General features: G+C 39.1%; 1 protein-coding gene across 4 annotated transcripts in view; it reads left to right on the top strand.

Moving 5' to 3' along the window:
- The window catches only part of PXDC1 (PX domain containing 1), a 107890-nt gene that overhangs the window by 44351 nt on the left and 48007 nt on the right, over positions 1-15532 (top strand). Inside the window, exon 5 of one of the 4 annotated variants that reach the window (XM_087930792.1) lies at positions 7972-8710. The exons of 2 other annotated variants lie outside the window; for them this stretch is intronic. In XM_087930792.1, the coding sequence (XP_087786918.1) occupies positions 7972-8044 (73 nt within the window). In that variant the 3' untranslated portion in view covers positions 8045-8710. Of the gene's footprint in view, positions 1-5467; positions 5544-7971; positions 8711-15532 lie in introns of those variants that run through there. One more of the 4 variants, XM_087930794.1, reaches the window with a different exon arrangement.

Below are 15532 nucleotides of genomic sequence, written 5' to 3'. Positions count from 1 at the left end.
TGCCTGTAATGAACGTATTTTCCATCTAGGGTTGCCAAATAATTCCTACCATGTGCACATTCGCATGTTCCTGTCCGTAAAAAAAAAAAACATCAGGAGGATGTCGACTTCCTTTTCCTGCTTTTCCTTTATACTCAGTTATGGAATTCCATCTGACCAACAAAGGAATAAATTGAGATTAATGGTTCCGAGTAGTTAGAAAACACTGGGTAACCCATGTCTTCTGCTTTACAAGGGGCAGTTCTCAATTGGCAATTCAATTTCTGTCTTTGCATCTATCTGTCCACCTATCAATTTCATACCATTTTTTTTTATTCTTCAAGGAACTATTGCTTCCTACTGTTAGCTGCTACTATAGGTGATGCATGTTCTCTTTGGTGTTACCGTCTTAAGTGGAAATTATATTTTTTCTTAATTTTAGAATATTTCTGAAGGCTGTAATTTCTTTGATCAAGCTCTTCCGGTTTCCTCTCTGTGTTGTGTGTAGGGATGGAAATAAAGTTCTCTCCATTGTGATTGTTAGAGGAATACAACATCAATACTGCTGCTCTTTATTTTTGTAATACACTTACTCCTTAAGTAAAAGGAAGATATTTAAGGAACTGCCTTACACTAAGGAGACTATAACCCGCCTCACTCGTTCCAGCCTTCTTTGAATCCTATTGGCCAAAGAATTTAGGCTGGTGGGGTCCACAAGATGAACCTTTTCTGCTGTGGCCTTCACCCTCTGAAATATTTTCTCACCAGAGGTGAGATCCACCTGCACATTCTTGGCCTTCTGGATGAATCCAAAAATTGGTCTCTGCCCCTCAGCCTAGGGTCCTGACAGAGGCCTCTTCCATGGGGGTTGGCTGACAGGATAAAGAAGATTCTGACTCCAGGCTGCCCACCATCTTTGTTTTTAATTTTAATTTTTAACTTTTTATTCCATTCTAATTGTTTTGTGCTTTTTAAACTTTCTTTATATTGCAAGCTGCCCAGAGTTGCTATATTACTGAGCTGGGTGGCCAAGAAATCCAATAAATGAGTAATGAAAGGGAGAAGGAGTTGGGAAAATAAATATGATCTGAACGTTGCAGTTTGAGTGAAAGGAAAGGACCCAGAGGAGAAGTAGGTGAAGATTCACTTGCCATGACTTCCCTCAGCTTCTGTTGTTCATGATCCATGCGATTGCTTAATGACTCACAACTAGGAGAGCTGGGATTGTGATCATTGAGCAAAGCAGTTATGTGGGTGTCTTGCTTAACAACGGCTTCACTCACAACAGAAATTCTAGTCTCGATTGCTGTCCTAAGTTGAGGACTACCTATTCTTGTACTTTCCTTTCTTATTGAGGCCAGACTTTATTGCCTAGTTAAGTGGATAATTCTCTGGGGTTTCCATTCATTAAAAGCAACAGGAGAACAGAATATTTCACAGATGAACTGGAATAGCAGCTAAAATGGCGACCCTATTTCCCTTCATTCCGTAGAAGTTGTTTAAATGGAGATCTATAATTCTACGCTTAAAGAGACACATCGTCTTTCAATATAATTGAAATTCCTACAGTAGGGAAAGCCCTGATCCTGGATACACAAAGTGTGCCTTTTAGCTATGCATTAGCACCGTGCAGTGTTTTGGGTTCCAAGACAAACAGTTGCACTGGAACATAATGGGGATGGACATGTAAGGCCATCTTTCAATTCTGCCTTTTTTTTCCCTGGGTTGGAAAATGTATGGCAGCTGCAGAGGACAGCTGTGTGATCCCAGCTGCTCTAAAGAGTTTCTGACAGCTACCTCAATTCCCCCACGGAATCCGAAGCTCCATTTTCCTTTTGAATCTGAAGAAATTACTCCTTTATGTTTTATTCAATGCAGACAAGTGTAACTGAATAACAGAGTTGGAAGGAGCCTTTGAGGTCTTCTAGTACAAACCTTTGTTCAACAGGAGACCCTAAACCATTCCAGACAAGTGTCTGTCCAGTCTCTTCTTAAAAGCCTCCAGTGATAGAGTGCCCACAACTTCTGAAGGCAACCTTTCCATAGTTAATTGCTCTCATTGTCAAGTGATTTCTCCTTAGTTCTAGATTGTTTGATTAGTTTCCCTCCGTTGCTTCTTGTCTTGCCTTCAGGTGCTTTGGAAAATAGGTTGACCTCCTCTTCTTTGTGACAGTCAAATATTGGAAGACTGCTACTGTGTCACTCCTAGTCCTTCCTTTAACAAGACAAGACAACCCAACTGTTTTTCATATGTTTTATCCTCCAGTCCCCTAATTTCTGCATTCTTTCCAGAGTCTCTATATCTTTATTATAATATGGTAAGCAAAAATAGATGCAGTATTCTAAGAGTGGTGTTACTAAGGCAGGGCTGTCAAACTCGTGGCTTGTGGGCTGGATATGTCGTTTGCTGGCCGTGCCCATGCCTGGTTTACCAAAGGGGAAGAAAGTCGAATACATCACATAATGATGACACGGGTTTGACACCCCTGTACTAAGGCATTATAAAGTGGAGCTAACACTTTGTGTGATTTTGATTCTATCCCTCTGTTAATGCAACCTAGGATTGCATTGGCCTTTTTTTTGGCAGCTGCAGATTCAAACAAATTATTTAATTCATTCATAGCACAGATGAGGAGAAGGGACAAGCCAGATCTTTCAATGTTTCCTCTTTGGGAGTAAACACTTACTGGACAAATTTCATTCTAAGCTGATGTTTCCTATCCTGCCATCCTCCATGGCTGGGATAAGGCATACATAACCTCCATGAACAGGTATTGTAGTCCTGTACATATGGCAGGTGCCAGCTGGGGAAATGGGAGATTAATGTGGCCGCAGTATTAAAAATATGGTTCTCACTTTTTATTGCAGCTGAAAGAAATTATTTTCTGGGCAAAAGAAATCACATTTTGGGTCTCTCTCTCTCCCCACCCTCTCCCTCCCTCCCTCCCTCCCTCCCTCTCTCCCTCTCTCTCTCTCTCTCATCTGCTGAGGCTCAAGATTAAGAAATGATTCCTTAGTCAGCATTTTATCATCTTCTGAATATTTAATGTAACACAAGTCAAGGAAAGAAGAATAACTGAGAGGGATTGGACCTTGTATTCTCTTGGGCAAAATGATACATCTTCATGAAGGGAAGATAAAGTTTCTTATGGACTTCTGTTTATAAGCTTCCCACTCTAAACTTGACTAACATTTGCTAGGAGGGCAGCCGGTCATAGCAGATGGCTGGAGAATTGAGGAGGAGAAAAATGGGATAACCAGGAAAAAAAAAAGATGCATAGCATCTGCACTTCCAGCCTGTACTCTGAATGGAAAGAAAGCAGTGTAAACTCAAGTTTTCCCATAACGGTACCTAGAAAACAGTTTTAAATGCAGAGTAAATATATTCCAAATGGTGGGAGACATAGACTAAGAAATTGGAGTATCCAGCAAAGAATCAATGGATGCTCATGTCATATTTTGATGATTTAAAATTATGATGCTTGGCCTCATAATTAGCCAGAGGTTTAGACTGGATTTGGCACTTTCACCCATCAAGTCCTTCCCAAGGAATCTGGAATAGGCAAATGTTGTTGTTCAATGGTGTTAAAAGCACTGTCAGAAGGTGTACACTGTTCCAAGTAAAGCTGCCCTTTGCAGCTATTTATTGTTGTTGTTGTTTGACATCTATTGGACAACGATGCAAAAATGGGATCATGGTAGTTCAGGTTTTATGGGAAATGTAATGTCAAGATGTTGCATATGATGTGCTATAATAGTTCCTTGGTGCTCTCTGAGCTTGCTTGTTTTCTTGCAGACGTTTCATTACCCTAACTAGGTAAGATCATCAGTGCTAGTCCTGATGATGCTATCTGGTTAAGATAATAAAATGTCTGCAAGAAAACAAGCAAGCTCAGAGAGCAACAAGGACCCCCTCTTTTCAACTCTGAGCTACAGATATTCTCCTTTATTGGTATAATAGCTCCTTTTGGGATTTCATATATCAGCTTTGTTCCAGAAGATGAACTGGCTTTCTTTGATATTTTTGTCCTTTTCATTCATATATTAAGATTTTGGAAACTAATAAGAGGATAGTGGAAACAACAGAATGATGGTTAGTGCAAAAGGCACTGGATGGTTAGAAGGACACCTATTCACTCTCAGTGATGTAACAGTCTGACAAACTCACCTGTCTCCTGTCCCCTTCATCTTAGCAAAAGGCTGGTCTTGCAGCATGCTGGTCAGATGTTGAGCAGTTACTCTGTGATGGGATGTCACAAAATTTGAAGTCATGTTGATTTACACAGCTAGTTTCTGGGCACTTTATGTGACTTGTGTAGAGTGGCTTTCTTGTAAAGAAAAACTTGCACCACAGTCCTCAAATATTTGAAAGATGAACCCAGAAAATCAGTTTATAATTGAAAATGAATTTATATTTATATCACCACCTCAAATTGGAGGGAACTGATGTACCCAATCCTGACTTTTGTCTAGTTTGCTCTTACATAGAAAATAAAGTGAGTATGATCCCTGCCATCTTAGTCATCTGCCAATCTATCTATGAAATAAGGGTTGTACTTGTTACAAGGTTCAAGGAGTTGGTTATACAACTGAAGGCACAGCAGGCAGGCAGATTCTTATTGTTAAAAAAAATGTTTGTGGAAAAAGAGCTACCTCTAGGCTGGTGACAGATGTTCCAGAAATATGTAAGGAATTTGCTGGATGTCCTGGATTCACTTGCTTCAAATCCTGAGCAACGAATATTTGTTTGTGTTCTGTTTTGGTGAACTAAGCTGAAAAAAATCTATTGCTCAGACAGCCAAGTAATGTTGTGTCCATGACAATCGAGGGAGACAAGTCCGGATAACACACAAAGTCACACCGACCTATGCAGTTCCACACACCGCATCGGGAAAGCACAACACTGATTTTGATGCATTACTTTGTGTGGTGGGGGAAAAGGTACACATTTTGTCTCAAAGATACTAAACATCCAATTCTCTGAACTTATTTACCATAATGTAAAGCTCTGCTGGAGAAGGGCTGGGAAAATGAATATAACACCATTATTTTAAAGAGCAGTGTGATGCAATGTTGTTTTTTTTAAATACACATCTCTCTTTCTAAGACTTCAAGCTGGATTTTAATTGTGCATCAGGGAATGCTTAAGAAGCTGCTACTTATTACAGTACGTAAGTAATATATTGCCTGAAAACAGAAACAGTATGTGTTAAATATGGGCAACACAAATGACAGCTGAAGAATTATCCTTGTTTCTCTTGACAGAAAAGTCTGCCTTGATCTCTTTTTGATAGAAACTAATGGGGGGGGGGGGATAAAAAAAATTAAGATGACAGCTGCAATGCTGAGATCAAAGTTCTGTTACTTCTTATGTGTGTCACACATGTCTTTCCCTCTCTCATACACACACACACACACACACACACCAAACAGATGGTGTTTCAATCACATACCTCCCATTTTGACTTTTCTTTATCCTGCCCTGCAGATCCACTCTCATGCTGATTGTACAGATCCAACCTTGCATTCATAGAGACAAATTGCCATAGAAGGATGTCGCCAGAAGTGAGCAGTCCTTTTGCTACCAAGTAATGAATTTTGTATATAAATAAGTAAAACACTAATGGGCTATACCCGTGATGGCAAACCTATGGCACACACAAGTGGCACACAGAGCCATGTGCTGGCATGCGAGCTGCAGGCAAAGTTACCTCACTGCACATGCGCGTGCCTCACGGTTGCTTTTCAGCTGCTTTGAGGCCTTTCTCAGCCACCCAGAGGCTTGAGGAAAGCCTCTGCTGGCCTTTCAGGAGGAATAATAGGCCCGTTTCGTCACTTCCTGTATTTCCAGAAATACCAGAAGTGATGAAGCGGGCCTATTATTAGGCCTGAAAATCTTGCAGAGGCTTTCCTCAAACCTCTGGAAAGCCGAAAAAGACCTCAAGCTGGCTGAAAATCAGCTGTGAGGCACAGTGCAGGTAAGGGGGTGGCAGCAGGGGAATTGCGTGCACATGTGTGTGGGGGGGGGCATTGCCTTCTGAGTGCTGGCATGCAAGCACATGAGTGCAAGCACACACAATTTTTGGCCACTGGGCTTATTTATTTATTACATACTTTTTCCAAGTGGCACTGACCAATTATCAGGCCTCCAAGGTAATTCAGACAAGAAACGCATTCAGAAATACTAGCAATATCTTTATTATAAAGTTATAAAATTCTGAAAGTCTGAATAATTGGGAGTTCCCTTTCTGTTTGCCATGCCCCTATTCTTCTGCATTATCTGACCATGGTTTAGACCAGGAATATCCAACCTTGGCAACTTTAAGACTTCTGGACTTGAGCCCCCAGAATTCCTCAGTCAGCTTTGCTGGCTGAGGAATTCTGGGAGTTGAAGTTCACAAGTGTTAAGGTTGCCAAGGTTGGAGACCCCTGGTTTAGACCAAAGTTGGGCACTATGGCCCTTTTATAACATGTGGGCTTTAACTCCTAGCATGGCTGGTTGAGGAATTCTGGGAGTTGACGTCCACATGTCATAAAAGGGCCATAGTTCCCCAACTTTGAATGGTCATCAAATGCATGGTTGTAAGTCTACCTGCACCTGTTCCTCCTGTCTCTCAAAGTCATTATCCATCTCCACATACCATAACACCTGTGCAGGAGTGTGCTACTTGTGATACTGTTGCCCTGCCTTTTAAGACACCCCCCCTAGGCAACTGTTGGCTACAAAGTTGAGCAGAGAGACAACTATGTCTTGCTTTAGTTTGTGGGAGAGAAGAAAGGAGGTGTGTGTTTCTCATTCTCTTGTTTGTGTGTGGAAGCAAAACAGCAACAAAAAGATACTGTTCTCCAACAGTAGGATTCACAAAGAGCAGTACTTGGAGAAGCAGGAGGAGGAGGGGCTATAGTAGAAGAGGGAAAGTGTGCAGTAGTGAGCAATTAGTACTAGCCTTTGAGCGCTTGTGTGTATGTGTTGCCTAGGGATCTGTGTGGTTGTGTTGCCTCTCTAGGGTTTTGGAGCCCTCTGACTTGGGTATATGTAAAAGAACCCATGACAAGGAAGTATAGTGGTTATATGGTGATATCTCTAGAGGAAGTGGGACTGGGATTTTTAATTTCTCCTCTTTCCATTTAAATAATAATAGTAATGTCAAGTGTGAAGCACCAGGTGAAGCTATTGCTAAAAGCCTCTGCACAGGAATCTTTTCCGCTAATGGATATCCCCAGGTTAGAGTTAAATAAGGGTCAATGACTCTCAAACAGCTGCCTAAGGCTAGTTGGAGACCAAATCAGACTTCTCTGTACTAGAGAACCTGGATTGCATGCTATTAATCTCAAAAACCAAACTCTCAAAGCATTGTTGAGAAAGATTTGTTATGTAGAAGGTAAAGTAATCACCCATGAATTTCAGCAAGTGCTCTTATTTTAAACAAACACACACACACACACACACATGCAGACACACAAACAAACAAACAAACACACACACACACACACACACACACAGAGTTGTCCTCCGTCCGTCCAGGTCAGAAGGTTCTGATTCTTTTTCTTGTACAGTACTTCTTATCAGTCAGAGAGATACCGTAGTTCTCATACGCAAGTCTTTAGAACAAGGAAGAACATCCGTCCCTTCAAAGGATGATTTTAGAGTCACCAAATACACCACTGATTGTTTGTTACCATCAGCATGGCCATATTACTCCCCCAAACTGTATATTTGCTCTCTGAGGCTCAGAGAGACTAAAGTACCAGCATCAACCAATAAGATGAGCAAAATTACTTACTGGAGCTGGAAGCCCACAGAACTTTGGGCTGATTAAATTATTGTCAGGGTTCTGCATTATTTCTCTCTTAAAATTTGTAAAAGTTTGTTCTTTTTTTTTTTAATGAAAGTGGGAAAGACAGAGTGAGGAAGAGAGAGAATGAAAGAAAAAAGACAGCCTCTTTTTATTTATTCAAACTCTTAACATTCTTTTGTTCCCCTTTTCATAGCCTGCTCTTGTATTTTGATGGAATCTGCCGCCGAGTAGCTGTTGCCATAGGAACCAGGACATGGCTTTTCTAATAATGAAGAGTCCCTAGAGGGTAAATAAATAAACCAGTGGCACTTTTCTGCATTGTATCCATGCGCTGAGTGTGTACTTGGGATCCAGTGTGTACAGGAAGCCTTTTCTAAATTACAAGAGGTGCCAGAGGTGCAAGGAGCCCTACAGATATAATTTTCAGTGCTCCACCAAAATGTAAGAATTAATGTAATATAAGGAGAAAATCAAATGCTAATTTTGGTGCTAATTGTAAACTAAATCAAAATTATTGCTAGCCATAAGTTATGCCTATGACTTTGTCTTGGTCCACCTATTGTTTAGCCTCTGCAATGCCAAAGTGAGTAAGTCACTCTAAGAGAGATGGAAGCAACAAGAAATCAAATTGTAAATATACTGGTTCAAAGAAAAGCTATCAACCAGGAAAAGCAAAAATCTAGATGTGCAGAAGAAAATACAGAAAACCTGTTGGAGGCATCAAGAGGTCATCCAGATTTGTGGAGCACATATCTGGTATCCCAAACAAAAGGGCCTCAAATCCAGTTGAATCTGTACTTGAAGATAATAAAATAGTTATTTTCTGCCTTAAGTAAACCATTTACAGGTACTTTACAACAAATGGTGTGATAAATGAGCTTTTTAAAATGTGCAGAAGGGTCAAGTCTCTGTTAGGGAAACATACAAAAAAAATGTATATGTTTCCATTGTTGAAAGGCTTGGAAAATGCCTTTCTTCTGAGGATTCATTTTCCTGCTGGGAGAGCTCCAGTGCAAGGATACAGACAACTGCTTGAAAGCTGGTTCTTTTTATTTTTCAGGAAGGCGAGAGATAGCAAGAAGTCTGCGTTCCTGGGGCTAGCCAGCCTTGTATAATAAACCCCTGATTTTTATACTTTTTTCTCCTTTTGTGTGTGTGTGTGCTTGTGTTTGTATTTCTTAATGTTTTAAATCCTGTCAGGGGTTGTCTTCATTTCCACTGGAGGGTAAACTCCGCGGGGTGGTTTGATTGGATTATCAGTTTCATCCTAATGTTTTATTATATTTGTTTTGTGGCAATCTCCTGTCTGCTATGGAATTTATTTCGTGTCTTTTGTCTATTTGTTTTGCTGATTTGGCATGACCTGTTGTTTGTAAGGGATTTCTTTCTCTTGTTTCCCTAGCTTTCTTAATTACTTGGCTTTTGTCTAGGGGGCTTCTTTCAATACCTTTTATTAAATCTCTTTTCCTATGCAAGTTTGTTTTATGGCTGGCCTGATGTTCCCTTTGGGCTTTTCCTGCTTGGGTGTCACCACTGTCCTCATGAAGTTCCCTTTCCACACCATTTATTGTCCAAACTTGTCATTAATAATTATAAATATATGTTACAAAATTCTTCACATTAATTCTTGATCAGAGGCTAGAGCAATTATAGGAAAACAAATAGATCTTCAAGAAAATACAGGAATGCAAATTATGTCCAGTTTTTGTTCTAATCAGCCAGATGTCTTCATGAATTATTCTATTTCTGCTCAATATAATTATCTTGTTTTACACATTCCATAACTATTGAACATCAGTTTCGGTGGGTTTTGAGTAAGGAGGGCAGGATTCAACCATGTTTTGACTTCGTTTCTACAGCTTTCTCTGCTTGGGCACATTGTGGCGCTCCCCCAATTTTTGTCATCCTTCTCTGTAATACCATTTTGATTGCACATGTGATAGCACTCACCTCTCGATATGGAAAAAGGAGGAACAAAATTGTGTCAGATCTGCAAACTCACGTTGCGGTATTGTGAGGAAGGGATGTATATTCTTTAAGAAATTTGGTAGTGCGTTTCATTAGCTCTACAATTTCTTCTGTGATTGTGTCCCCACTATAATTGCTTCTGCATATTGTGCTATATAGTTCCAAAAACTCCAGTGTTAGTAGAAGTTATTCCTTTTTGATGGATGGGAAACGAATGAATGACCCAAATATTCAGTAGAACATCCCATTTCATGGTGGTGAGGGGAGGTGTTTCTGAACTAGAGACTTGTGCTTCCCTACCCAAACCCTAATAGTTGATGAAACTTTTGATGTTCCTGTGGCCCCACTCTCACCTGTAAGACTTTCTCATTTCTAGAGGTCAGGATAAGAAATAACGGGTGGAAGCTTGTTAAAGATAAATAAACAACGCTGGATGGACACGATCAAGGCCGATCTAGAGATCGCGAAGGCAGACCCGACACACGTGGCAGACAGAGAGGCGTGGAAGCAGTACTCAAGGACATTAGCGGACCTCGCCCGAGCGCGAGACAAACGCTGAAGAAAAAGAAGAAGAAGAAGAAGAAGAAGCTTGTTAAAGATAAATCCAACCTAGAAGAAAGGAGAGATTTACGGACAGCAAGAGCAATTAATCAGTGGACTAGCTTGCTTCCTAGGTGGGTGGATGTTCTATTACTGGAGTTTTCAAGAATAGACTGGGATGTTATAAAGCTCCTGCCTTTATAACATCCCAGAGATTATAGTAGACGACATCCAAGGTCCCTTCCAGGCCTACTATTCTATATTCTATCTTCTTTTCCTATTCATACTTTCCTTGACATCTTTTAGTGATGTATTCTTACAAAGCACCTTTTATTTCTACACATAACTTTATTTCAATGTTGAAAAAGGATACAATTTATTAGTATTTATATAAATTATCTCTCATCTCTGTCTCTCTCTTGTGCTTAAGGATTTCTTTTTCTTTCATAACTTGACATAGAAATGGGAACTGTTTATACTTTCATTAGCTCCTTTTTCTATTTAAATTGGGCAAACAGCATGGTCTAATTAAATATGTGAATAGAAGATTTGATAAAAATTAGTGACTATTTTTATTATTAATATAAAACTTAGAAAACCTGGGACCATATTAGATCATATGGAGACTTAGGATGACATTTCTCTATGTCAGTTTAACTTGGTTAAAAATAATTCAGTTCAAAATAAGAATATTTTTAAAGTATCTAGACTCTAGAAGCATGATCGAATTTTCAATATATATTCAAATATAACCATGGAAATAAAAAAAAATTAAACAATTTTTTATTACATGAAGGCATTGCAACCTCTGTTTTTGTTATGCTAGGAACCGAAGCTTAAATCTATTCAATAGAAATAGTTTAAGTTATGCTTGTGGCTCTCAATCTCTCACTACAACCCAACAGGACACCAATTCCCTTTTTAATTTATTTAGTTTAAAATAAAAAAAGACTGTTTTAAATGAAAGAAATAAATTGAGGCAGGATGTGTAACAGGCCCGAAAACAAGCTTGCTCCTGCTGACGTATTGGCAATCCTAGTGCCAGCATTTAAAAAATTTGCATCAATTTTTTTTGCGATTCATATATTCCTTTTTCAATAGACCTACACATAAAGCAAAGAAGAAATTCATAATATAAGATGAAATATGACAGGTGCAGATTTTCTTCGGAAAAGAATTTCACATTAAAACTAAATATTGAAATCCAGTTCTGTAGGACTTTATTTTTAAACTGGTAAAAAAAAAATATTGCAGTGCTATACAACATTTGCTGCCAGCTGAAATGCAGGCATTTTATTTTTACTAAGGTCTGAAGCATTTGTCTTCTCTATAATTCAAGCCAGGATTGCTTCCAAATGTATCTTAATGTATCTTAATGGCAGTGAATTGTATTATTATTTTTAATATAACATAAAATGTTAGTTTCGTGGAGGAGAGTAAGACTTTCTCCACACACAGCAAAGGTTCGTTCATAAGACTTCAAAACGTTGTTGCAGGAAATTACAAGACTCAGACCTTGGAATCAGAAATAGTTTTATTTGCACAAAGGTTTAGAGCTATTTAGCCAAGGCAACATCTGAACGCCTTCCTATAGATTTGACACCACATTTATACCTTTCAGAAATACCAAACCACAGAAATATAACTTGTCAGCATTTCATTGGTTACTTCGAATTCCAGCTAACCCCTCCCCTGTTGCTGGGTTAAAGTAGCTGGATTATTACAAATAACCCATCTTGCTAAACCCTCTAGCTTCCTGTAGCTCTGCTGTGGTTTTTTTTGCAAGCAAGACATTTCCTGCTTGACAAATATGGGTGAATGACTGATGGATGACCCTTTGATCTTGTTCCGGACTAGCAGGCTCGTAGCCTACAAATCTGATTGGCCCGCTGAAAGCCGATCGTGATTGGTCGCCATAGACTGATGCGATTGGCCAGTAAACGGGCTGCCGCGATTGGCCCTGCCAAGAGCAGCAAACTCAAATCGCCTTCATTGGCTGCCTAGCCGCAGCGAGCCCTAAAAAGGGGCTCCTGCGGCTGGGTTTAGTTGCTCAGATCTGAAGTCACAAATAAAGAGCTTTAGTTACTATCTGAGTCTTGCCTCCGTTCTTGAACCGTCCTCCCAGATCTAACAGATCTGGCATTTTTCATTAATACACACATTTCACTATCAAGCAGAATCATGTTAACATTTCCCTAAAAACAATATATCTATTCTTTCATGTTCTGCCTTATTGTGGCCCATGAATTGCGTGGCAAACATTATGAATTACAGTATATATGCAGGGGTAGGATTCTACCAGTTCGCCCCTATTCTCTAGAACCGGTTGTTAACCTTCTAAGCAGTTCAGAGAACCAGTTGTTAGAAGAAATTACTGGCCTAATCCTGTAAGGAAGGCAGGAAGGAAACATTCTGGTATTACTTACAGAAACTGCCTTTCCGTTAACCCTTTTTACATTCTTGGCAGGACTAGACTTCCTGTCTCAGGAATGTCTCTGGAGGTTTTTTCCCCTCCTTTACTAGTACTTTGCTTGTGTGGAGTGACCATTCAAAGTTACAATGGCACTGAAAAAAATGACTTATGACCATTTTTCACACTTACGACTGTTGCAGCATCCCCACAGTCATGAGATGCCAGACAAGGAGATGCATGCCTTGATGTGAGTGATATTGAGTTGGCCATGCCCACCCAATAACTTGACCACCAAGCCATGTCCACCACCTAAGCCACGACCATATAACAGGTTGTTAAAAATTTTGAATCCCACCCTTGAGTATATGGAGTGTAAAATCGATGGTATGAAATTGTCTTAAAATGGATTTTGTGCAGCTAGGCTAAATGTGGGCAAAGTTAGAAAGTTTTCGTGCAGCAGAGTTATATAGAAGAGCATTTACTTGAAGTTTTCAAGTTCATAAGTGCAGTTACATTAATCCTAGCTCTGATCTGAATTTTGCCACCAGTAAGTGGAAATGCTAGAGCTATCTGCAGAAGGTGTTTGTTTCAATGAAGAAATCCTGCTAAAAGGAGATTTTTAAAAATTTATTTTTTTCATTCTCTGCCTACCTTGGACACATTGTGAGTGTGATTTTATTTTTGAGATGCTATGATTTTGGCAGGGTCAGGTAATAGTAGATTCAATCCAATAATATCCAATCTATCACTTCAATTATAAATCAAGAATATGTACTCAGGGAAAAAATAAAATATATAGATGATCCTTTCTATAGTGTTGGGACACCAAAGCAGGTAGCTGTCAGCTTACGACCACAATTGAGCCCAAAATTTTTGTTGCTAAGTGATACATTTGTTCAGTGAATTTTGCCCCTCAGCTGTTAAGTGAATCATGCAGTTGTTAAGTTAGTAACCAGGTTGTTAAATGAATCTGGTTTCCACACTGACTTTATTTTTTTAAAATTTATTTTTATTTATTTATTTTATTTTGTCAATTGCTTATCAGATAATAGGTATAAGTAAAAACATAGTTATGAATACATGGATACATATAAGAAAAATAAAAAATAAAAGAAACAAAAGGACAGGGATGGTAGACATATTGGTGCACTTACGCACGCCCCCTACAGACCTCTTAGGAAAGGGGTGAGGTCAATAGTAGACAGTCTAAGGTTAAAGTTTTTGGGGTTTGGGGAAGAAACCACAGAGTCAGGCAGAGTATTCCAGACATTGACCACTCTGTTGCTGAAGTCATATTTTCTGCAATCAAGTTTGGTGCAATTAACCTTGAGTTTATATCTATTGTTTGCTCTTGTATTGTTATGGTTGAAGCTGAAGTATTCATTGACAGGTAGGACATTGCAATGTATGATTTTATATACTATACTTAGATCGGACTGAAGGCAGTGTATCAGGTCACAATTCGGACACAATGCTTATCAGAAGGTCAGAATTTGGAGACTCTGGTTGGCTTTTATGACTAGATGGGACTCGAACCTGTTGGTTCTGCAACCCAACAGGACAGACACAGACTTCAGAGGATAATTAGGACTGCAGAAAAAAACAATTACTTCCAACCTGCCTTCAATAGAGGACCTGTATACTGCACAGGTCAAAAAGAGGGCTGTGAAAATATTTACAGACTCCTCACATCCCGGACATAAACTGTTTCAACTCCTTCCCTCAAAATGACGCTATAGAGCACTGCACACCAGAACAACTAGACACAAGGACAGTTTTTTCTCGAAAGCAATCACGCTGCTAAACAAATAATTCCCTCAACACTGTCCAACTATTTACAAAGTCTGCACTATTACTGTTATTCTTCTCATCACTCCTTATTACCCATCCCCTCCCACTTGTGACTATATGACTGTAACTTTGTTTCTTGTAACCTTGCGATTTATATGGACTGTTTCCTAGTATGATTTGATTGCTTATTGTACCCTATGACTATTATTAAGTGTTGTACCTTATGATTCTTGACTCTTGGTGAATGTATCTTTTCTTTTATGTACACTGAGAGCATTTGCACCAAGATAAATGCCTTCTGTGTCCAATCACACTTGGCCAATAAAGAAGAATTCGAACTCATAGTCTCCTACTTTCTAGCTTGATGCCTTAACCACTAGACCAAACTGGCTAAAATTGACCAAATTAACCAGATCTATTTTCTTATGTAAGCCATCTCATTCATGTCCTGTTTCTTGGCTTTATAAGGAGAGATCTTTTGGATCTTAGAAGGTGGCATTCTTTTCTCTTTTTTTGGAGACGAATATAAAGATATGGGTAAATTTTCATTTGCCCTTGCACTTTTTGCTTTTTATTATAATTTACTAAAACTTCAGACTTGAGAGGAATATGGCTGGGAATGAAAGGTAATATTTAAAATATAGGTTTTGACCAGCAACTGGGGAATAAGAAATATCATTTGGCCACAACTGAAGATTATTTTTCCTAATAAGTATTAAATGTATTAATGTAGTGATACCATGCAAATGTAAAATGTTTAGCGGCCTGTGTGTGGCAGCTGAAAAACAGTGGCTTCAACCCTTTTTGATGAAGGGACTGTTAAATAATGGTAACATGCAGATACTTTTTAATACAGTGATCAATGACTGCAATTGTTTTCCAAAATGGATTGGCTAAGAATAGCAATGTAACAGGATAGCAACAGCTGTTTAACAAAGGCATTATTCCAGAGCCATTTGCAGATAACCTTGGACAACATATTGCTTGCTTTAATGCCTTTAACTGTGCAACATAAGAAAACAACTCAAGCCTTATGAATTTT

This window comes from Pseudonaja textilis, chromosome 3, assembly GCF_049901715.1.
Source record: "Pseudonaja textilis isolate UNSWEBS1 chromosome 3, rPseTex1.2, whole genome shotgun sequence".
In the NCBI taxonomy this organism is placed as follows: Eukaryota; Metazoa; Chordata; class Lepidosauria; order Squamata; family Elapidae; genus Pseudonaja; species Pseudonaja textilis.
This window is presented reverse-complemented; position numbering and strand designations above follow the sequence as displayed.